Source organism: Scyliorhinus torazame, chromosome 8 (genome assembly GCF_047496885.1).
Source record: "Scyliorhinus torazame isolate Kashiwa2021f chromosome 8, sScyTor2.1, whole genome shotgun sequence".
NCBI lineage: Eukaryota > Metazoa > Chordata > Chondrichthyes > Carcharhiniformes > Scyliorhinidae > Scyliorhinus > Scyliorhinus torazame.
The window spans coordinates 105,505,354-105,527,795 of NC_092714.1; the positions used below are offsets into that span (position 1 = coordinate 105,505,354).

General features: G+C 47.4%; 1 protein-coding gene across 13 annotated transcripts in view; it reads right to left on the reverse strand.

Moving 5' to 3' along the window:
* The window catches only part of dmd (dystrophin), a 3,042,490-nt gene that overhangs the window by 2,589,678 nt on the left and 430,370 nt on the right, over positions 1 to 22,442 (reverse strand). The window contains exon 1 of one of the 13 annotated variants that reach the window (XM_072513981.1): positions 12,815 to 13,075. The exons of the other annotated variants lie outside the window; for them this stretch is intronic. Within the exon in view, the coding sequence (XP_072370082.1) occupies positions 12,815 to 12,881 (67 nt within the window). The 5' untranslated portion in view covers positions 12,882 to 13,075. Of the gene's footprint in view, positions 1 to 12,814; positions 13,076 to 22,442 lie in introns of those variants that run through there. 13 annotated transcript variants of the gene reach the window in all.

A 22,442-nucleotide genomic window follows, 5' to 3' on the forward strand; every position in this document is an offset into this window, starting at 1 on the left:
CCCGGCAATTCTCCGGGCCGTATTGGCAGCTAGAGCCGGGTGCTCTGTGCTGCCTTGATTCTAACCCTCAGCCAAACGGAGGGTTGGTGGCCGTTTTATGCCATTTTTTCTGTTGTAAAACGCTACCGTTCCCACGCCGGCGTGGGGACATAGCCTGAAAATCGGAGAATCCAGCCTCAAGTGTTCCCGCCAGGACTGAACAACATGTGATTCGCATTCCCATTGGGGGTGCTATTTGGGAAGTGAGTCAGCACCTACAAATGGCCCAACACACTGCCAGTCCGAGTTCAGAGCAATTTCCGGCCCAGTAGGCGTTGTAGCCACTGTGACCGGAGTTAGCGCTAAAGAGCCTGAAAACTGGAGCTGTTTTTCAGCACTCCACTTACCACACGCTCACTGTAACCACGAGGATGGCTCAGAGGAGAGGATGGCTCAGAGAAGAGGATGGCTCAGAATCAGCGCCATGCGCAAACCTCGATTTTTTTGATTACCTGTGATTCTCCCCACTTGATTGCGAGTCACATTTCTGCAGTCGCGAAGCAGAGAATCCAAGCTGACAACTTGTTGGAGCTGTCAGCTGACAAGTTCCTGGGTCCTGATGAATTTAACCCCAGCATCTTAAAATAAGTTGCCAGTAAGATAGTTGATATGTTGGTTATAATTTTCCAAAATTCATAGATTTGGGAAAGACTCCATTTTATTGGAAAATAGCTATTGTAACTGCTTTCTTCAAAAAGGGAGGGAGACAGAAAGCAGAAATCTATAGGTCAGTTAACATGACATCTGTCAAAGGGAAATGTTAGAAGCTAGAAGATGTTATAACTGGTCATTTAGTTAAATTCAAGTTAATTAGGTTGTGTCAATACGGTCTTGTGAAAGGGAAATCAATTTATTGGAGTTCTTTGAAGAAGTAACAGTGCTGTGGATAAACAGTAACCGGTGGATGTAATGCACTTATGTTTTCAAAAGGCATTTGATATGGTACCACATCAAAGGTTATTGTGGAAAATAAAAGCTCATGGTGCAGGGGTAACATATTGACATGGATTGGCTAGCTAACAGGAAATGGAAAGTAGTCATAAATGGCTAATTTTATGGTTGGCAGGATGTGACAAGTGTGTGCTACAGGGATCTGTGCTGGGGCCTCAACTGTTTACAATTTATCAAAATGACTTGGATCAATGGACCGATGGCATAGCTGCTAAATTTGTTAGTGATTCAAAGAAAGGTAGGAAAGTAAGCGGTTAGCACCGTAGTCTCATGGTCCCACGTTCGATCACTGTCTGTGTGGAGTTTGCACATTCTCCCCATGTTTGCATGGATTTCGCCCCCACAACACAAAGATGTGCAAGGTAGGTGGATTGGCCACACTAAATTGCCCCTTAATTGGAAAAAATGAATTGGATACTCTAAATTTATTTTAAAAAAGGAAAGTAAGCGGTGAAGAGGACACAAGGCGAAAAGTGAGTTGAGTTGGCAAAGAGAGCATATTGTGGCAAAACGTGAGGTTGCCTATTTTGGCAAGGCGAACAATAGGAGGTATATTATCTACATGGCGAGAGATTGCAGAGCTCTGAGATGCAAAGGGCTCTGTATGTTCAAGTGCATGAATCACAAAAGGTTGGTGTGTAGGTGCAGCAAATAATTAGGAAAACTAATAGAATGTTATCATTTATTGCAAGGAGAATTGAATAGAAGAGTATGGAGATTGTGTATCAATTACATAGGGCATTGGTGAGACCACATCTGGAGTAAGGGGGTAAATGCATTTGAAGCAGTTCAGAGAAGATTTACTAGATGAATGCCTGGAATGGACGGATTGTCAAATGAGGAAAGACTAGACAGGCTGGGCTTGTGTCCACTGGAGTCTAGAAGAGCAAGAGGCAACTGATTGAAACATACAAGGTCCTGAGTGACCTGGCAGGGTGGATGTGGAGAGGATATTTCCTCTTGTGGGAGAATCTAGAACTCAGGGTCACAAATTGAAAATAAGGGGTGGCTCATTTAGGACAGAGATGAGGAAACTTTTTTTTCTCTCAGAGGGTTGTGAGACTTTGGAATTCTCTTCCTCAAAAGGTGGTTGAAGCAGAGTTTTTAAATATATTTAAGGAAGAGGTAGATAGAGTCATGATAAGCAAGGTGGTGAAAGATTAATCGGATGAAGACAGGAATGTGAAGTTGAAATTAAAATCAATTCAGCCATGATCTTATTGAATGGTAGCAGGTTTTTTGTGGCCATGTGGCCTCCTCCTGCTCTTAATGAAGAGAAAAGGAAGGCTATGCTTTGGATATGAACCCTTCATCAGAATTAAAAAGTGATAGCTAAGAAAGATGAATTCTGGGGCTAAAAAACAACCGTCAGGGAAGAGAAAATGACAGGTAATGAGAAGAGTCAAGAACGCTGATCATAAAACAGCAACTGAGTGGGTTTGTCTCTTACTTATCCTGCTCAGATTTTGATGACAGCCATGCCAGACAGACACTAGGTTATATACTTAGATCAGGATAAAGTGGACAAGGGCATTCTTTCAAAATACCTTCCCGTGACTTGCCATAGAGGAGGGCCAGTGGCTGACCTTTGGGTGCCGCATAATTTCGGCAGCAAATCAGTGAATTTAGGTATAATGAATCAATAAAGTGAGAGAAATTGCAATTAAAAAAACAATTAGAACAGAGCAACTTCAACATTACTGGAGGTAACAAGAACCAAAGCTAACATGGATCAGGTACTGAGGCAGGCTTGGCAAAGAGCCTAATCACATTTTATTCTGACTCTGCATCATTAGAGATTTTAAGCCAAGGAAGAGGAGAAGGAGATGGGAAAGCAAATTGAGTGGCCTGGGAATTGCTACTTCAGTAGCCTTGAGCCATAACATTTTGCTTAAGAATGTAGGTTCCTTTAACAACATTTTAACACAGAAGAAATCCCAAGACTAATGAAGTTTATTGACTCAGTTTTGTTTAGTTTAGTTAATCAAGTCAACTAATAAGATGCTGCTAAAAATAGTGCTGAAGGAAAATCTTGCTGACATGCTCACTCTAAGCAGCTTCTGCCTGTACTTTAATCAGAAACTTTTGAGTTTCATACAAATCTGCTCTCATAAAAGTTGGTCCTCGGATGGAGCCTAGCAAAAGATTTGAGATTCCCACACTGCAATCCATGACCTTCACCAATGTGCCACCCACCACAGCAGCTGGATGGATAACAGAGCAAGTTTCAAAAGAATACAGTATTACCTCATGAGAAAGAAATCTCTGGCATAGTGCTTTATATGCTTTCTGAGCAAGACAGAATTCCAGCCAATCAGTGCCACGATTATTCTGTCTTTGGCCTTGGCACAAGCACAAGAAATCAACCCACAATAGTACAAAGGACGCCTCCAGTAAAACTCCTTTAGCCCAATTATAAATCAGAGATGGAAAAGAGGCATACTTTAATTCTCCTGAAATTCGCTAGAGCTCTTTTATCCTTTTCAAAAGTCAATATGACCTTGATATAAAACCACTTTTGAATATAAATTTTTATTTTTGAGTTTTCCCTCCCCATTCTACTAATTGTTCGCAACATAACCTACTGCATATGCTTTCTCTGCTCACCAGTTTATTCACCTCCTTTCTGGAGAGTGTGTTGATTCTTAACAGGCATGTCAAGCCCTCTGCTCCCTCTTCAATTTTTTCCATGTATGAACCAAGAGCATGAGTTAATACGAGAAAATCACAAGTGAGCCAAATCAATCCCCACCGAACATCTGCAATGTATACTTTACAGTCAGCCTGGTATTTATCAGAGAAGTTTAAATTAAAAAGCACTGTACAAAAAGTAAGCCGCATAGATTGGGAAGGTTCCATGCTATCGGGGAGATTCCATGCTGAGGCATTGCAGGTTATTTTCTGACTTAGCCCTCTCAGCAGGGAGCCTCAGCCTTTGAAAATGTCCATGGAAATGTATCTGCACACTATGCACAATTTTCCATTTCTTTAAAATAATGGTTGTCAAATTGTATGCAAAGTGAATCTCACTTTCCAATATGCACTCTTGATGGACAAACTCCCAGTTGTGAGTGAAAGACAGAAAATTTCCCTTCATTATTTCTTCCCCTGAAGCATGCTCTGGTTTTCTTGCCTCACGCCAGTAAAAACAAGAATACAGGAATAAAGAGGGTTGATTTCAGAGGGTCCAAAATACACTAGCAATACAAACAGGCACTAGTTGTCATACATTTGTAAGTGATAGGCCTAAAGCCTGTTTCAGGCCCTCTCTGCTAAATTCAATATCCAAGAGCTGAGCCAGCTCCTTTTGGGAGGTTGAAGTAGCTGTAAGGAAAGCACTGCCAGAAGGAAGTTTTATCCCTAATGCTGTAGAGATATAACAGATGCTGGCAGCTCTCCCAATTCATATTAATAATGCCCATGGCCCATTTTCAAGATCTTGACCTTCTTGGTTCAGACATGCATTACATTACCAAAGTTATACCACTGAGATAGATGCCAGACGGGTGGATAAATGGCATTTGTGGCTCAAGTTTGAATGGGGTGGGCTTAATGGACCACGTGCAACAACCTGCATTTGTATCGCACTCATTGTGTACAAATAGACGTTTCAGGGCACTTCATAGGATAATGGATAGGTAAAGGACACTGAGCAAGAGAGAGGAAAAGATTAATAAAGATGGGTCTGAAGGAGGTATCTGAATGTGGTGAGGGAGGTAGTTGGGTGGAGTCAGAAGAGACAAATAATTCAAGTTGGGGACACATGAGCTGAAGGAGCATCTGCCAGTGATGGAGCAAAAGAAAAGATGAACAGGAACAGACCGCAGTGGTGAAGTAGTGCAGGTTTGCATAGGGACATATTGCTGTAGGAGATTGTTCAGGTAGGGAAGTCCAAAGCTATGGAAAGACTTAAAATGTCACACCATTACAAACCCTTTGAAATGTGTCATACAGCCAGAATACTGGTTTAAAACTGATGCTGGAGCACCACTTGTCCCTGATTTGTCTCACTGGTGTCAATGATTTCTTTAAATAAGATTATTATTTTCTAATATCTGTGCCATAAATGTTAGTCTCAAAAGCAAGTTTCTCAGTTAAATGAAGGTTCAGCAGATTTTTGACAAATTATTTACAGCAAATGCATTGTTTTGCCATGTTTTTAATTAGGGTGGTATGGTAGCATCTCATAGCTCCAGGTCCCAAGTTCGATTCCCAGCTTGGGTCACTGTCTGTGTGGAGTCTACACTTTCTCCATGTGTCTGCGTGGGTTTCCTCTGGGTGGTCCAGTTTCCTCCCACAAGTCCTGAAAGACCCGCTGTTAGGTGAATTGGACATTTTGAATTCTCCCCGTGTACCCAAACAGGCGCCGGAATGTGGCGACTAGGGGCTTTTCACAGTAACTTCACTGCAGTGCTAATGTAAACCTAAAGATTATTATTAGTAGTAGTAGATTTTGCAGGTTGTTTTCATTCATCTTTAGTCAAGTTTTATTTTAAGTTTATGTACACTTTCCTATTTAATAACAATTACATTATTATGTTAAAGGTCATGTCTTTGCTTGCACCAAGTCCTGTTCACCTGTTGTGCAGACATAAACAGATTCCCCTCAATTTTAAAATTTTTATCCACGTGTTCAAATTCCTCCATAGTTTCACCCATCTTCATCTCGGTGATCTCCTCCAGTGTCCAAACCCTCCAAGATATTTGTGCTTATCTGACTTTGGCCTCTTGACCGCTCCCAATTTTAATTGCTGCAACATTGTTGACTTATAAGAACTAGGAGCAGGAGTAAGCCATCTGGCCCTTCGAGCCTGCTCCGCCATTCAATGCGATCATGGCTGATCTATTGTGGACTCAGCTCCACTTTCCCACCTGAACACCATAACCGTTTATTCTTCAAAAACTATCTATCGTTATCTTGAAAACATTTAATGAAGGAGCCTCAACTGTTTCACTGGGCAGGGAATTCCATAGATTCACAACCCTTTGGGTGAAGACGTTCCTCCTGAATTCAGTCCTAAATCTACTTCCCCTTATTTTGAGGCTATGTCCCCTGGTTCTGCTTTCACCTGCCAGTGGAAACAATCTCCCCACATCTATCCCATCTATTCCCTTCATAATTTTGTATGTTTCCATAAGATCCCCCCCCCCCCCGCATCCTTCTAAATTCCAACGAGTACAGTCCCAGTCTACTCAACCTCTCCTCATTATCCAACCCCCTCAACTCTGGGGTTAACCCGTGAATCACCTCTGCACACCCACCAGCACCAGTACATTCTTTCTCAGGTAAGGAGACCAAAACTGGACCCAAACTCTAGGTGTGGCCTCACTATCACCTAACAGTTGCAGCATAACCTCCCTAGTCTTAAATTCCATCCCTCTAACAATGAAGGACAAAACTCCATCCGCCTTCTTAATCACCTGTTGCACCTGTAAACCAACACGATCGACAACACAGTGTTGAAACACAAATGAGAGATGGGGCTCCCCCTCCTCCCAGCCGCGTGTTTCTTAGCAGTGGGAGCCAGCGCACCGTTTGCTGGCAGTGGGATTCGCTGCTCCCACCACTGTCAATGGGAATTCCCATTCAAGCCACCCCACACTTCTGGGAAACCCGTGGGTTGGGGTGCACTGCCGGTGGGACCAAAGAATCCTACCACCAGCAAAAGGCTCAAGAATTCCGGCGGAGGCTTTTTGAACTAAGGTGAACTATATACACTGGACAGCACAACTGACACGTGTTAAGTAATGGGTTAAGAGACATTGCAATTAGTTGTCTCATTTATGTTAAGTATCCATTAATTGACACTGATATGTAAAGGGGCTTCAAGTGGCCTCTGTCAGGTGGTTAAGAGTTTTGTGCAGAGGCTGTGGAAGTGAAATAAATGGTGTTTGGTGAAAAGGAACAAGAACTTTCGACTCTTTATTTCACAGCAACTAAAACGTCTAACAATGGTAGCAGAGGATGGTTGCTGTGCAAATGTGAAGGCTTGAAAGATACAACTTTTCCTGATCAAACCAAGGAGTGAGTGAGAAGGAAAAAAAAAAAGATACATGGCTGAACCCAGGATAAAGATGGCTGGATATGACTATCCTCCCTTATTTTCTGAAAGGTAATCGTACGACCAATGGAGAAGTGCAGTAGTTATGTGGACTAAAGTAACTGCTTTGGGAAAGAGAAAACAAGGTATGGCATTGGCTCTTTCTCTACCATATGGCAGTAAAATCCGAAACAAAGTGCTTTCTGAGCTGGAATTGGAAGAGTTAGACTCAGAAGAAGGTCGAGGAACCAGAGTCATCTGGTATGCATGTGTTACAGAACTATGAGGACCAATTAACTGATATAGACAGGGTTTCTGTGGAGGAACACAACACTTCTGGTGAATTAAAACAGGCCATTTGTCTGAAAGGGCAACTGCCAAAAGTTGGTACAAAAGTGACATACTTGCCTGAAGTGTCTAGTCAATGGAAGGATGCAACTGTTATTAGTAGAGCAGGGAAGGCCACTGGAAAGTATAAACATTGGTTGAATGTACAGCATTCAGGGGAAGGAGTCAAGACAATTGATTGGGAAAACGAAGTTCAAAAATGGAGAGCACAGAAACGCAGTGCCAGTTCAGATAGTACATCGGATAGTGAACAGGTCCGCAGGAAAAGGTCGAGAACTATTGAAAGGACATCCCACAGCAGAAGGGAAAGATCAAGCAGTCGCAGTACAGAACAGGCGGGAGAGGGGATGTAGTTTGTCAAGATCTCGGAACATGAGTAAGACTACGAACACTAATAGGAGTAGAAGCCCACATGCACGTGAGATTTTGGTGGCTTCAAATAAATTAGATGAAAAAGTTATTAAAGAAGCTAAACAGCAAGAATTGCATAGTTGGAGTGAATTTGGGGTATACACGGAAGTACCGGGTAGGGGACAAAGAGCTCTATCCCACAGATGGATTTGCACGGAAAAGGTTCTTCTGGATGGAACTTATAAGGCAAAGGCCAGGCTCGTGGCAAGGGGATTTGAAGAAAATTTAGAAGATCAGGATTTAAGGGTAGATTCACCTACAGCAGGAAAGGTTATTTTAAAGATCTTCTTGGCTCTATTAGCCACAAAGGCATGGGAATGCAAATCTATAGATATAAAAGCTGCCTTTTTGCAGGGGCATCAGCTCCAGAGAGACATTTTTCTCTGTCCTCCTAAAGAAGCAGCTAACACAGAAGGGGTACTCTGGAAGTTGAACAAATGTGTATATGGATTAAATGATGCATCTAGAGTCTGGTACTTTTCGGTAAGGTCAGTTTTGTTAAAGTTAGGCTGTTGCCAGTTGAAAGCAGATCCTGCAATGTTTTACTGGCACTATAAAGGAAATCTGGCATTTTTATGAAGCATGTCGATGATTATTTGTGGGGAGGGACGAGTGATTTGAAGCTATTGTAATCGCTGGTTTGAGGAAAAGATTCAGGGTTGGAAGTCAGGCTTCTGGTGCATTTAAATATATTGGACTGGAAATTGGACAGACTAAGTTAGGGTCAACTTTACGTCAGCAATCTTATTTGGAAAGCATCACCCCAATAGCAATTAGTCATGGCCGAGTTTCACAAAAAGACGCAATGGTTTCAAAGATAGAAAAAGAGCAACTGCAAAGTTTAATTGGGCAACTGAACTGGTTAGGTAGACCGACTAGGCCGGACGTGAGTTTTGATGTCTTAGAGTTGAGTACAAAAATGAATGATCCCAAAGTGGAAGACATAATAAGAGCAAATAAAGCGTTGGCCAAACTAAAAATGCAGGAGTGTGTTTTGAAGTTCCCGGTTTTAGGTAACCTTAAGCACTTGAAACTCATAGTTTCTAGTGATGTGTCCGATGCAAATTTATGTGATGGGGTCTCAAGCGCAGGAGGTTTTATAATTTTCCTTTTGGGGAACAATGGTAAATGTTGCCCACTTGTGTGGGAAACAAAGAAAATAAGGAGAGTGGTAAATGGGTCGACAAGAGCTATCAACTGTCAGACTGTTTTACGAAAAGAGGGGCAAGTTCACAGAAACATTTGGATATTGTTAATGAAGAGCGCTTGTTTCTGTGACTGTTTTTTTTTTCTTTCTCGTCCAAACCAAAAAAAAAGGGGGGGGGGCGACATCATGTGTATGTTTTTGAGTTTCTTGAAATTTTGTTTTCACCTAATTTTTATTTTCTCCAAGGAAGGGGAGACTGTTAGGTAATGGGTTAAGAGACATTGCAATTAGTTGTCTCATTTATGTTAAGTATCCATTAATTGACACTGATATTTAAAGGGGCTTCAGGTGGCCTCTGTCAGGTGGTGTGTTGTTAAGAGTTTTGTGCAGAGGCTGTGGAAGTGAAATAAATGGTGTTTGGTGAAAAGGAACAAGAACTTTCGACTCTTCATTTCACAGCAACTAAAACGTCTAACAACACACAGGTCTTGTTCCCATGACTCCTGAGCTAACTCTGGCCAATCCCCAAACGGCTAGGGACACGCCTAAATCCTTGATATGCTTACATTCTCATGCTGTGTCCCCATAGATTCTAGGCCCGCCATGTGGCCTGTGAAGTAGCCCCCCCCCCCCCCACCCACCCAGTCTCCCCCAGGGCATATGCCACCACAGTGATCGTAATTGCATTTTATTGCCTGCATTCACTGTTCCTACTTACTTATTTTATAAATTTAGAGTACCCAATTCATTTTTCCAATTAAGGGGCAATTTAGTGTGGCCAATCCATCTACCCTGCACATCTTTGGGTTGTGGGGGCGAAACCCAAGCAAACACGGGGAGAATATGCAAACTCCACACGGACAGTGACCCAGAGTGGGGATCGAACCTGGAACCTCGGCGCCGTGAGGCAACAATGCTAACCATTGCGCCACCGTGCTACTGTTCCTACTTGTAGGTGCGTTAGTGAATCCGCAGACTAAAACTGTGATTGTTGATGTTAGGAGATGCGTGGTTGCAATGTGTATCTTTGTAAATAAATGATCAAAGTTCGTAAAGATTGTCTCTGGTTCTATTCTTTACCACCTAGCTTTCTGGATTCAAGTAGCCATGCCTTCAGCTGCTAAGGCACTCATCTCTGGAATTCCATCCTCAAACCTCTCAAACTTTCCACCTCTCTTTCTTCCTTTCAAATGCTCCTTAAAACCTACCTCTCTGCCCAAGCTTTTGGGCTTAATATTGCATCATTGTGACTCGTGGCATTATTTTACTTTGCAATAATCCTATGAAACACCTGAGAATGTTTTATTACATTAAAGGGGTTATATCAATATAAATTGTTGTTATGATTGACACATTTGCCTATTTACTCAGTTATTTGCTAGTGCCACCTTAGGAAGGCACTGGCTGACTTTTGCCAAGTTAGTGTGGACCCCGACATTGGGGTAAAAAGCAAATTCTAAGCTCGCACTTGCCGACAACAGGATCGGCTCAGCAATTTTAGCACAGGTGCCGCATTTGGTGTACATTGAGGGACAGTAGGTGGGATTGCCATGCAGTCAGTCCAATCACAGAGACAGATGCGCCAAAGTCAGTTTCAACAGCGCCATAGGGAGAGGTGGTATCTGCTGAGGCACGCAAGATCTGGAGGCAATGAGAGGCAAGAAAGAATTAGAAAGTCACTGTGCCGAGTGTCGGAAGGTATTTCCCTCCTGTGAGGTCATTGGGGTCACGCTGTCCCTGCCCCCTTTTGTCCGTGACAGAGCTGTGACAACTGTTACTGAGAGGCCATCTCCATTTAGCTCCTGGCTTCACCACGTTGAGGAGGAGGTCAGTCCACCATTGGAAAAAATGCCCCTGCTTGGAGCGGGCAAACTGTCCACATCCTATCCTGCCATCAATAAAATGCCTCAATGGCAGGTCCGCGTCATGGAGCCTTTCTGACGTGGCTCCGTTCGATTTTACTGACCCCCCTCATCTCCCAACCGGCCTTCAGGCCACTAAAATGAGTTACAGTTCGATGCCAGAGTGTAACAAAAGATACATGTAGATTAGCGCAGAGCCCACAAATGTTCTTATGAGCCATTATGATCCTGTGACATCCGCCAAACCTGACAGTTTAATTAGCATTGGTCATATGAAAGGTATAGAAGCAGAAACCCACTGCAGCAAGTAACATCAAAAAAGAAGATGGTGAGAAATGTTGTCGGCTCAAGACCTATCTTGAACTCATCACAACAAGAAGATAGATTATTTTCTTCCCCGCAGTCAGAGTAATGGGCAGAAGTTTTACTGACTTGATCTGCAGGGAAGGGCTTGGTCAGAAAGTCATGTGGAGACCACATTTCTCGACTCCCACAGATGTTGAGGTGCTTTTAACTCCACAATGCACTGTTAACATCACCGTATGTGTTCCTGCTTGCAGGTAACAGTGAACGGTAGACTGGGTCTCTGCGAGTGTGAGGAACCATTCAGAGAATGCTGCAGCAGCTCCCAAGTCGACCAAATCATGCAGAGTGGACCAGGGGCTGGGGAGGAGGAAGGGGTTTCGATCGGATGTTCAGGGGTGGGAGGTCGGTCAGAGGCCTCGGTAGGAAAGGAAGCTGATTTGTGGGGAGTTGGCCCAATCAAGTCAATCAGTCACTTAGACCCAGAAGCTAGGTATGAAGATAGCTCCAGGTGTGAAAACAGAGAGACGGTGGCATACCGGCCATGTCAATTGACTAGTGATTCAGAGGCCCAGGCTAATGCTCTGGGGACAGCAGCTGGTGGGATTTAAATTCAACCGACAAATCTGAAATAAAGCTAGTATCAGGAACGATAACCATAACAGCTATCAAGGATTTTGTAAAAGCCCATCTGGCTCACTAATCTCCAATGTTTTAGCTGTGGATAAATCTTTATAACGCTTAAATCCCAGTGCAAGCCAAGAACAAAATGTCTTCAAACACAGTTCTAACATCAGTCTGCTACTCCGAGGACAAAATACAGCATACACAGATTTTTGTAAGCCAATTTTATGTCTGGAAGTATATTTTCAATATTAATCAAACTCTGAAGAAAAATGTATTGCAAACATAATCAATAACATAATGGCAAAAGGATAAGGAAATAGGATTCAAGTAGACAGATTCAGCTGAAGAGCTAACACTGGCACAGGAATGATGGGCCAAATGACCTCCTCGGAGGCTGTAAATCCAGTGCTTCTCTCATGTTATTGAGTCACTTGACAAGTACTTGGCACTCAAAGGAGTAATGAGTTGCATAGGTCCACGACAACACAGCCCCCTTAAATCAGCATGAAAGCTTACCCCCTCTGTGTCAACAAGTTCAACACGTTTGGCTACATGCTGACATTGCAACAGCTTTATCTGAAAAAGACTTGTGCTGATATGGAGCTCATTAAATCTGCTTTTATGCCTCTCAGAAAAATCTAAACCAAATGTCTCTTGGTTTTGTTCAGTGACATCCAAAAGGCAGTACATGTGCAGCACAGGTTTATGTTTCTAACATTTGGAGCGTACTGTCGAAACTCCAGAAATAGAGAACTCCCACAACGTTATTGATGCCAAAATTGTTAATTAACGAAGGAAGTTGAAAAAAATTGGCGAAACACTTAATTAGCACTCGCTAAAATCAACAATACATAATTATTACACACACCGAATCATGAGTAAGGTGACGTTTATGTATTTCTGTCATTTAACTATGTTCTACTTTAAAGTAGGACTTTAAAAGGCAGACAAAATACAACCGCAGTTAACGGCAACAAATTTGTCATTAAAACATTGCTATTTTCATTAACATGTGAATACAGAAAATCACAGTTGAAGCAGAAGAATTTGCAGCAAGGACAAATGATTGTGCAACAGTTACTTACAGTCATCTTCCACTTCTTCACACCAAAACATTGCCGCCGATTGTAGTTTATGAGACAGAAATGCCATCAAGTTTTCAAACAACTTCAAGGTTAGTACGATTCTGTTGAACTCCTGCCTTTTTACTCTTTCTAATCCAAACAGCCATCCACTACCGTTCCCCAGTTATATACACATATCAAAAAAGTTAACTGTCCTTGAAAGAAGACCTCTGCAGAGGAGAAATTATCAACTTTCCTGCATGTTGCAGGAGTCACTGATGTCGGCACTGTTGAGGCCCCAAGATGTTTCAAATTCCAGACTCTGCGCAGAAACAACTCCCAGCCCAAAAGTATAGCTCACCATGTTACAACTTCCTATGGACAGTACTTATAAGGATCTGCTCTTGCAGCAGTCTAAATAATAACTTCAAACAATGTAAGGCAGCTGTTCCTGTAGTTTAAGCAACCGTTAGTGCACTTTCCCTTGTAGAGAAACCTTTGTCTTTGAACATTGCAACACACATTAAGGTTACAAGTGGTTCCATACTGTCAAAAATCTGCAGTTCAATCTTTGTACCATATTTACACTTATAAACAGTAGATTTGTTCACATTCTGCAGATTTCAGCCAAATTAGATGTTCTCCCACATTTACGTCACTTGCAATTTAAAATAAAATCTGTAGTATTGAGACCATTGAAAAATAAGTAAATGCGTGTACAACATTTTAAAAGCAACGAAAATAGATAGAAAGTTACAAACATTTGTTTCTGTTTCAATTGCCTTGGGCTATTCAAAACAAAGTTGGCACACTCAAACTGTGTGTGAAGTGCAACTCTGCAAAACATCGACAGCCTTTCAAGCAACACAACATAATAACTGGCTGGATTTTAACAATTTTTTAGGGACTCGCTAGGAGGTGGGAAGGCTGGTAAGAAGTTGCCGCTGCCATGCCACCTTGCCAATGATGGGAAAGGTGATGGAGAATCCTTCCCGCCCGAGCCCAGTTGAACTATTTAAGTCGCCAATTGAGGGCCTCGTCCCATCTGCACTAACATTTAGCCAGCGGCAAGTGGACTCTCTGCCACTTGGGGAAAGTATCTGGTAAACCCGATCAGCTTCTTGGCCAGCTTTTCAGGTCCCCTTTGGCTCATGAATTTGTGGCAACGCTCTTTGGCAAAGCAGTGCCTACCCTCACCAACCACCCACTCCTCCTTGCTGGGGCCTGTCAGACTGGCCTTAGCATCCTCATAACCCATTTGTCTGTTAAAGGGTGAACAGCCATCAATACATCCTCCTCCTCTAGATGCGCGCCTGCAGTAACCAAAGTTGCAGCTTCCGGGGATCAGACAGCCAACTTTAACAGGATCAGCAGCTCAGGTGGCAGTTACATGACAAGATGCAGACATGGGTCCCAAAGTAGGTCAACACCCCACAACTAAACCATGCCACACATGCACACAAAATCAACAAATACATGTGAAAAAAGTGTCTCAAGAACTCTGTATCCTGGGAAATCCCAGAGGTTGCAATTTGGAAAACTTCAGGAAAGTATGCCTCAGCTTTCATGCTCATAACATGATCTGGACCCCCCGCCGGGTTGGAGAATGGCCGTTGGCCGCCGCGAATCCCGCCCCCGCCCCCGCTGAAGTCTCCGGTACCGGAGATTGGGCGGGGGCGGGAATCGGGCCGCGCCGGTTGGCGGGACCCCCCGCTCAATTCTCCGGCCCGGATGGGCCGAAGTCCCGCCCAGCAATTGCCTGTCCCGCCGGCGTAAATCAAAGCTGGTATTTACCAGCGGGACCAGGCGGCGTGGGCGGGCTCCGGGGTCCTGGGGGGGGGGCGCGGGGCGATCTGACCCCGGGGGGTGCCCCCACGGTGGCCTGGCCCGCGATCGGGGCCCACCGATCCGCGGGCGGGCCTGTGCTGTGGGGGCACTCTTTCCCTTCCGCCTCCGCCACGGCCTCCACCATGGCGGAGGTGGAAGAGACTCTCCCCACTGCGCATGCGCGGGAAACTGTCGGCGGCTGCTGACTCTCCCGCGCATGCGCCGCATTTCCGCGCCAGCTGGCGGGGCACCAAACGCCATTTCCGCCAGCTGGCGGGGCAACAAACGCCATTTCCGCCAGCTGGCGGGGCAACAAATGCCATTTCCGCCAGCTGGCGGGGCGGAAATCCCTCCGGCGCCGGCCTAGCCCCTCAATGTTGGGGCTCGGCCCCAAGATGCGGAGCATTCCGCATCTTTGGGCTGGCGCAATGCCCATCTGATTGGCGCCAGTCGGCGGTCATCGCGCCGTTGGGGGAGAATTTCGCCCCTGATGCCACAAGGATCACGTACAATGTTAAATGTACAAGCAAAATTTTCGATGGGCTATTAGCTATCGCAAGCCATTGCAATAAATGTGGGGCGGGATTCTCCCAACGGGAGTCTAAGTGCCGACACCGGAGTAAAAACCGGAGTGTTTTACTCCGGCATCGGTGCCCGTTCCCAGACCCCTATTCTCCCCCCTCCGTGAGGCTAGCAGGGGCGTCGCTCGATTTACGGTGGGGGGGGGGGGGCACGACGCAGGGTCAGAGACTCGGAGCCGCGAAAAAAAAGCAGTGCCTTGGGTCCCACGCATGCGCAGTTGGGAGTGGCGCCAACTCGCGCATGCGCGGTGGCTGTCCTCCCCCAGGCCGCACATCACAAACATGGCGGATGGATCCTGGCTCGCCAGTGGAAGAAAGGAGGCCCGCCGACAGAGAGGCTGGCCCGCCAATCGGTTTGTCCCAATCGTGTACCAGGCCACTCCGGAGGTCCCCCGGGAGCAGAGCCACCCCCCCCCCCCCACCACCACAGGCTGCCCCCAAGCCTTTGCGATGAGTACCCGCCGGCAGCGACCAGGTGTGGACGACGCGACCGCTCGGCCCATCCGGGCTTGCCAAATCGTCGCTTGCCGTTTGTGGTGATTCTCTGAGCGGCTCGCTGCGATTCGCGCGCCGCTGGTTTCGGGGGGGGGGGGGAGAATCGCATGCGGGGGTCGGGGCGGCGTGGCGCGATTTGCGCGGTGCCCCGGCGGTTCTCCCATCTGGTGGCAGGGGGGGTGGGGGGGGGAATACCGCCCGTGATTAAGTGCTGAGAATATGCTTTTGTCAGAAGAATTGTTTGAGATTAGGATTGTACCAAGGACGATGACTTCCGGTTGCGGCGATGACCAGCTAAGTCGCACGTTTCGGCGGCTCCAGCTCGAACGGACCTTCGGGCTCTTTTAAGAGCCCCAACGGGGAATTTTTTCGGGACAAAACCCGGTGTGGGGTGAGACAACAGGGAGTCCCCCCCCCAGCGAAAAAGAAAAATATCAGTGTCGGCGGCCAGATCTCGAAGAATCCTCGAGGGCAGTGGCAGAAGGAAGAAAGGAGCAAGATGGCGGCGGAGGGAGCCCAGGCGACATGGGGACCGGACCAGGATGAATTTTTAAGACGGTGTGTGGAGCTGCTAAAAAAGGAGGTGCTGGCCCCGATGCTACAAGCAATTGAGGGGCTTAAGGAGACACAGAAGACCCAGGAGATAGAGCTCCGTGTGGTGGAGCAGAAGGTGACTGACAACGAGGACGAGATCCTGGGCCTGGCGGTCAAAATGCAGACGCAGAAGGCGCTCCAGAAGAAGTGCATCGAAAGGATTGAAGTCCTAGAAAACAGATCAGGGAGAAAGAACCTCCGGATCCTGGGTCTCCCCGAGGGAGTGGAAGGAGCTGACAGCGGGGCTTACGTGAGCACGATGCTACGCTCGCTAATGGGAGCTGAGGCCCCCTCGGGCCCCTTGGAAATGGAAGGGGCCCATCGGGTCCCTGCGAGGAGACCAAAGGCGGGAGAACCACCTAGGGCGATGATCGTGCGATTTCACCGCTTCAATGATAGAGAGGCGGTTCTGAGATGGGCCAAGAAGGTACGGAGTAGTAGGTGGGAGAATGCGGTGGTACGAGTGTATCAGGATTGGAGCGCGGAGGTGGCGAGAAGGAGGGCGAGCTTCAATCGAGCCAAGGAGGTGCTGCACAAGAAGAAAGTGAAGTTCGGGATGTTGCAGCCGGCGCGACTGTGGGTCACGCAGCAGGAGAGGCATTACTACTTCGAAACGGCGGAAGAAGCATAGACCTTCATTAAAAACGAGAAACTGGATCAGAACTGAGGGACTGATGTTGGAGGGGAAACGAAAATGCTGATGTATATAGAAATATAAATTGGGGAGGGGGGACATTGAGAAATGTGGGCACCGGTGGGGGGGAAGAAGAGACTCAGGCGGGGGATGGGGAATGGCAGTGGGGCGGCAGAGGGAGCTGCGCCACGAGTGGCGGGCCAGCTCTAGAGAACACAAGGTTTCTTTTTCTTGTTACCTCGTCAGAAAGATGATGGCGGGAAGATAGGCGCAAGGTGGATGGGAGTTCCTCACACGGGGGGGTCAAGGAGAGAGCGGGAGAAGCCGGGGTCAGTTGAAGTCAACTGACTTTCGGAAGCAATATGGGGGGAGTAACCATACTAGATGGGGGTCTAGCGGGGAGGGGGGGATAACTGGGTTGCTGCTGCGGAGATCGAGAAGGAACTGGTAAAAAAGGTGGTCGGGGTGGGAATGCGCCGCCTGGGGGACGAGTGGGTGCGCAGAAACGGGACGTGGGACTGGCCCAGAGAGGGTGATGGCTAGTCGACAGGGGAGGGGGGCGGGCAGCCCCCCCAGTCCGGCTGATCACGTGGAACGTGAGAGGCCTAAATGGCCCGATTAAGAGGGCCCGAGTGTTCGCGCACTTAAAAGGACTGAAGGCAGACGTGGCCATGCTTCAGGAGACGCACCTGAAGGTGGCGGACCAGGTTAGGTTAAGGAAAGGATGGGTGGGGCAGGTGTTCCACTCGGGGCTGGACGCAAAGAATAGGGGGGTGGCCATATTGGTGGGGAAACGGGTGTCATTCGAGGATAGGAACATTGTAGCGGACAGCGGTGGCAGATATGTGATGGTGAGCGGTAGACTGCAGGGAATGGAGGTCGTGTTGGTTAATGTATATGCCCCGAATTGGGATGATGCGGGATTTATGAAGCGGATGCTGGGACGTATCCTGGACCTGGAGGTAGGAAACCTGATAATAGGGGGGACTTCAACACCGTGCTGGACCCAGGGTTAGATAGATCTAGATCTAGGACCGGAAGAAGGCCGGCAGCGGCCAAGGTGCTTAGGGGGTTTATGGACCAAATGGGGGGAGTGGATCCGTGGCGATTTGTTAGGCCGATGGCAAAAGAGTTCTCCTTTTTCTCCCATGTCCATAAGGTGTACTCCCGGATAGATTTCTTTGTTTTGGGAAGGTCACTGATTTTGAGGGTGGAAGGAACTGAGTACTCAGCCATAGCTGTTTCAGATCATGCCCCACACTGGGTGGACCTGGAACTAGGAGAGGAGAGGGAGCAGCGTCCATTCTGGTGACTGGATGTGGGATTATTGGCGGATGAGGGAGTCTGCGGGGATGTATCGAAAGATACCTGGAGGCCAACAACGACGGGGAGGTCCGAGTAGGAGTAGTATGGGAAGCACTAAAAGCGGTGGTCAGGGGAGAGTTGATCTCCATCAGGGCTCACAAGGGGAAAACGGAGGCCAAATAAAGGGAAAGACTACTGGGGGAGATTTTGAGGGTAGATAAAAAATATGCGGAGGCCCCGGATGAAGGACTATACAGGGAGAGGCGACGACTCCAGACGGAGTTCGATCTGCTCACCACAGGGAGGGCAGAGGCACAGTGGAGGAAGGCACAGGGGATGAGATATGAATATGGGGAAAAGGCGAGTCGCCTGTTGGCCCACCAGCTGCGAAAGAGGACAGCGGCGAAGGAGATAGGGGGAGTTAGGGATGAAACGGGAGCCACGGTGCGGAGAGCAGGGAAGATAAACGAGGTGTTTGAGACCTTTTACAAGAGGCTATATAGGTCCCAACCCCCGGAGGGAAAAGAGGGGATGCAGCAGTTTCTGGACCAACTAAGGTTCCCGAAGGTGGAGGAGCAGGAGGTGGCAGGTCTGGGGGCGCCAATTGGGGTGGACGAGTTGACCAAAGGGCTGGGGAACATGCAGGCAGGGAAGACCCCGGGACCAGATGGGTTCCCGGTGGAATTCTATAGAAAATATGTGGATTTGTTGGCCCCGCTGCTGGTAAGAACGTTTAACGAGGCCAGAGAAGGGGGGACCCTACCCCCGACAATGTCGGAGGCGACGATATCACTAATCTTGAAACGAGATAAAGATCCGCTGCAGTGCGGGTCCTATAGGCCTATCTCATTGCTAAATGTGGACGCCAAGTTGCTGGCAAAGGTGCTGGCAACGAGGATGGAGGATTGTGTCCCGGGGGTGGTGCACGAAGACCAGACAGGGTTCGTAAAGGGGAGACAATTGAATGTCAAGTTGGGACGGCTATTAGGGGTGATAATGATGCCCCCAGCAGAGGGGGAGGCAGAGATAGTGGCGGCAATGGATGCAGAGAAGGCATTTGACAGGGTGGAGTGGGAGTATCTATGGGAGGTGCTGAGGAGGTTCGGGTTCGGGGAGGGGTTTGTCAGCTGGGTTAAACTCCTCTATGGGGCCCCAATGGCAAGTGTGGTCACAAATCGGCAAAGGTCGGAGTATTTTCGACTACACAGGGGAACAAGACAGGGATGCCCGCTGTCCCCATTACTGTTCGCGCTGGCAATTGAACCACTGGCCATAGCGCTGAGAGACTCCAGAAAATGGAGAGGGGTGGTTAGAGGGGGAGAGGAACACCGAGTGTCACTCTATGCGGATGACCTACTGCTGTATGTGACGGATCCAGTGGGGGGGGGATGACAGAGGTCATGCAGATATTGAGGGCGTTTGGAGATTTCTCGGGATATAGGCTTAACATGGGAAAGAGTGAGCTTTTTGTGATACACCCTGAGGACCAGAGTAGAGGGATAGATGGCCTACCGCTAAGGAGAGTGGAAAGAAACTTCCGATACCTGGGGATTCAGATAGCCAGGAGCTGGGGAACCTTACACAGACTCAATCTGACACGGCTAGTGGAACAAATGGAAGAGGATTTCAAAAGGTGGGACATGCAGCCGCTGTCACTGGCGGGCAGAGTGCAGGCAATTAAAATGATGGTCCTCCCGAGGTTCCTATTTGTGTTCCAATGTCTCCCTATACTGATCACTACACTAAGGCCTTCTTTAAAAAAATAGATAGGAGCATCACGAGCTTCGTGTTGGCAGGGAAGGCCCCGAGGGAAAGGAGGGGGTTCCTACAACGTAGCAGAGACAGAGGGGGACTGGCGTTGCCGAATTTGGGCGACTATTATTGGGCCGCCAACGTGGCGATGATTCGTAAATGGATGATAGAGGGAGAGGGAGCGGCGTGGAAAAGGTTGGAGATGAAGTCCTGCAAAGGGACGAGCTTGCAGGCGCTGGTGACGGCGCCATTACCGCTCTCCCCGAAAAAGTTTACCACAAACCCAGTGGTGGCGGCAACATTAAGTATCTGGGGGCAATGGAGGCAACAGAGGGGTGTGCTGGGAGCCTCGGTGTGGTCCCCGATCAGGAACAATCATAGGTTTGCCCAGGGAGGCTGGACGGAGGATTCCAGACCTGGCACCGGGCAGGAATCAGGAGAGTGGGAGACTTATTTATAGATGGGACGTTTGCGAGTTTGGGAGCGCTTGAGGAAAAGTATGAGCTGCCCCTGGGAAATACCTTTAGGTATATGCAGGTGAGAGCGTTCACGAGACAACTGGTGAGGGAATTTCCGCTGCTCCCGACACAAGGGATCCAGGACAGGGTGCTTTCGGGGGGGGTGGGTAGGGGAGGGCAAAGTGTCCGAGATATACCGGGAGATGAGAGAAGAGGGGGAGGAGCTGGTGGACGAACTGAAGGGAAAATGGGAAGAAGAGCTCGGGGAGGAGATTGAGGAAGGTTTGTGGGCTGATGCCCTAAGCAGGGTAAATTCCTCTTCCTCGTGTGCCAGGCTTAGCCTGATCCAATTTAAGGTGCTGCATAGAGCACACATAACGGGAGCAAGGTTGAGCAGGTTCTTCGGAGTGGAGGACAAGTGTTGGAGATGCGGGGGAAGCCCGGCGAACCACACACATATGTTTTGGTCGTGTCCGGCACTGGAGGGGTATTGGAGGGGTGTGACGGGAGTGATCTTGAAGGTGGTGAAGGTCCGGGTCAAGCCAGGCTGGGGGTTAGCCATATTTGGAGTAGCGGATGAGCCGGGAGTGCAGGAGGCGAAAGAGGCCGATGTTGTGGCCTTTGCGTCCCTAGTAGCCCGGCGTAGGATTTTACTCATGTGGAAGGAAGCGAAACCCCCCGGCCTGGAGACCTGGATAAACGATATGGCGGGGTTCATTAAACTGGAGCGGATGAAGTTTGCGCTTAGAGGATCGGCTCAAGGGTTCATCAGGCGGTGGCAACCGTTCCTCGACTATCTAGCGGAACGTTAGGGGGAAGATCGATAGCCAGCAGCAGCAGCCCAGTGGGGGGGGGGGTAAATTGTTTGTGTTCTAGATGGGGAGAGGGGGTGGGGGAGCATTACTTCCGTGTTATTTGGTTAGTTTACTATATTATTTAAACAATGTTATATAGCAGGTATCATGCTACCATTTTTGTTGATTTGTAAGGGAAAAAATTGTGTTTGAAAACTTTAATAAAATATATTTTTTTTAAAAAAGGATTGTACCAGGGACAAGGCACTTCACCCTTAGATTTCTCCTTGCTATCTCTTCAGATTTTCAGAACAATTTGATAAGGTGACACATCAAAGGATGAATAAAACATATTGGCCGAAATTCTCCATTGCCAGTCCATCCCACTACCACCGCTATTGAGGACGGAGAAATTGGTGCTCAGCCAAATCTCCCGTTCACTGCATTAGGACCGGAGAATCCCGCTGCTGTGAATGGACAGAGATTTCCACCCATTATTTAAATGGTGAGAATGCAGAACTCCGATTCAAAGGGATCTGGGTGGCTTGGTGCATGTCGCATAATAATATGCCTAATAACAGCAAGTAATTAGGAAACTTTATCGTGGTTAGTACTGCTGCCTCATGGCGCCAAGGACCCAGGTTCGATCCCAGCCCCGAGTCATTGTCCGTGTGGAGTTTGCACATTCTCCCCATGTCTGCGTAGATCTCACCCCCACAACCCAAAGATGTGCAGGGTAGGTGGATTGCCAACACTAAATTGCCCCTTAATTGGGAAAAAATACTTTAAATTTAAAAATAAATAAATAAGCTAATAGAATGTTATCATTTATTGCAAAGGGAATTGAATATAAAAAGTAGGGAGGTTATGCTTCGGTTGTACAGGGCACTGGGTGGCACCACATCTGGAGTACGGTGCACAGTATTGGTCTCCTTATTTAAGGAAGGATGTAAATGCATTAGAAGCAGTTCAGAGAAGTTTTACTGGATTAATAAATGGATTGGGTGGTGTAGCGCACAATGACTTACACGAGACGAGAAGCGATGAAGTCTATCTAGGCTTTATTAAGCGAGACTTGTTCCCCAGCAGCTCAGTTACAGAATGATGCTGAGGGGAGAACTCGAGCTCTTATACTCCGCCTTCAGGGCGGAGCCAGAAGTCGGCAGATCCAATCAGGACCCGGGACCTGTCAGCCAATAGCCTCTCGGC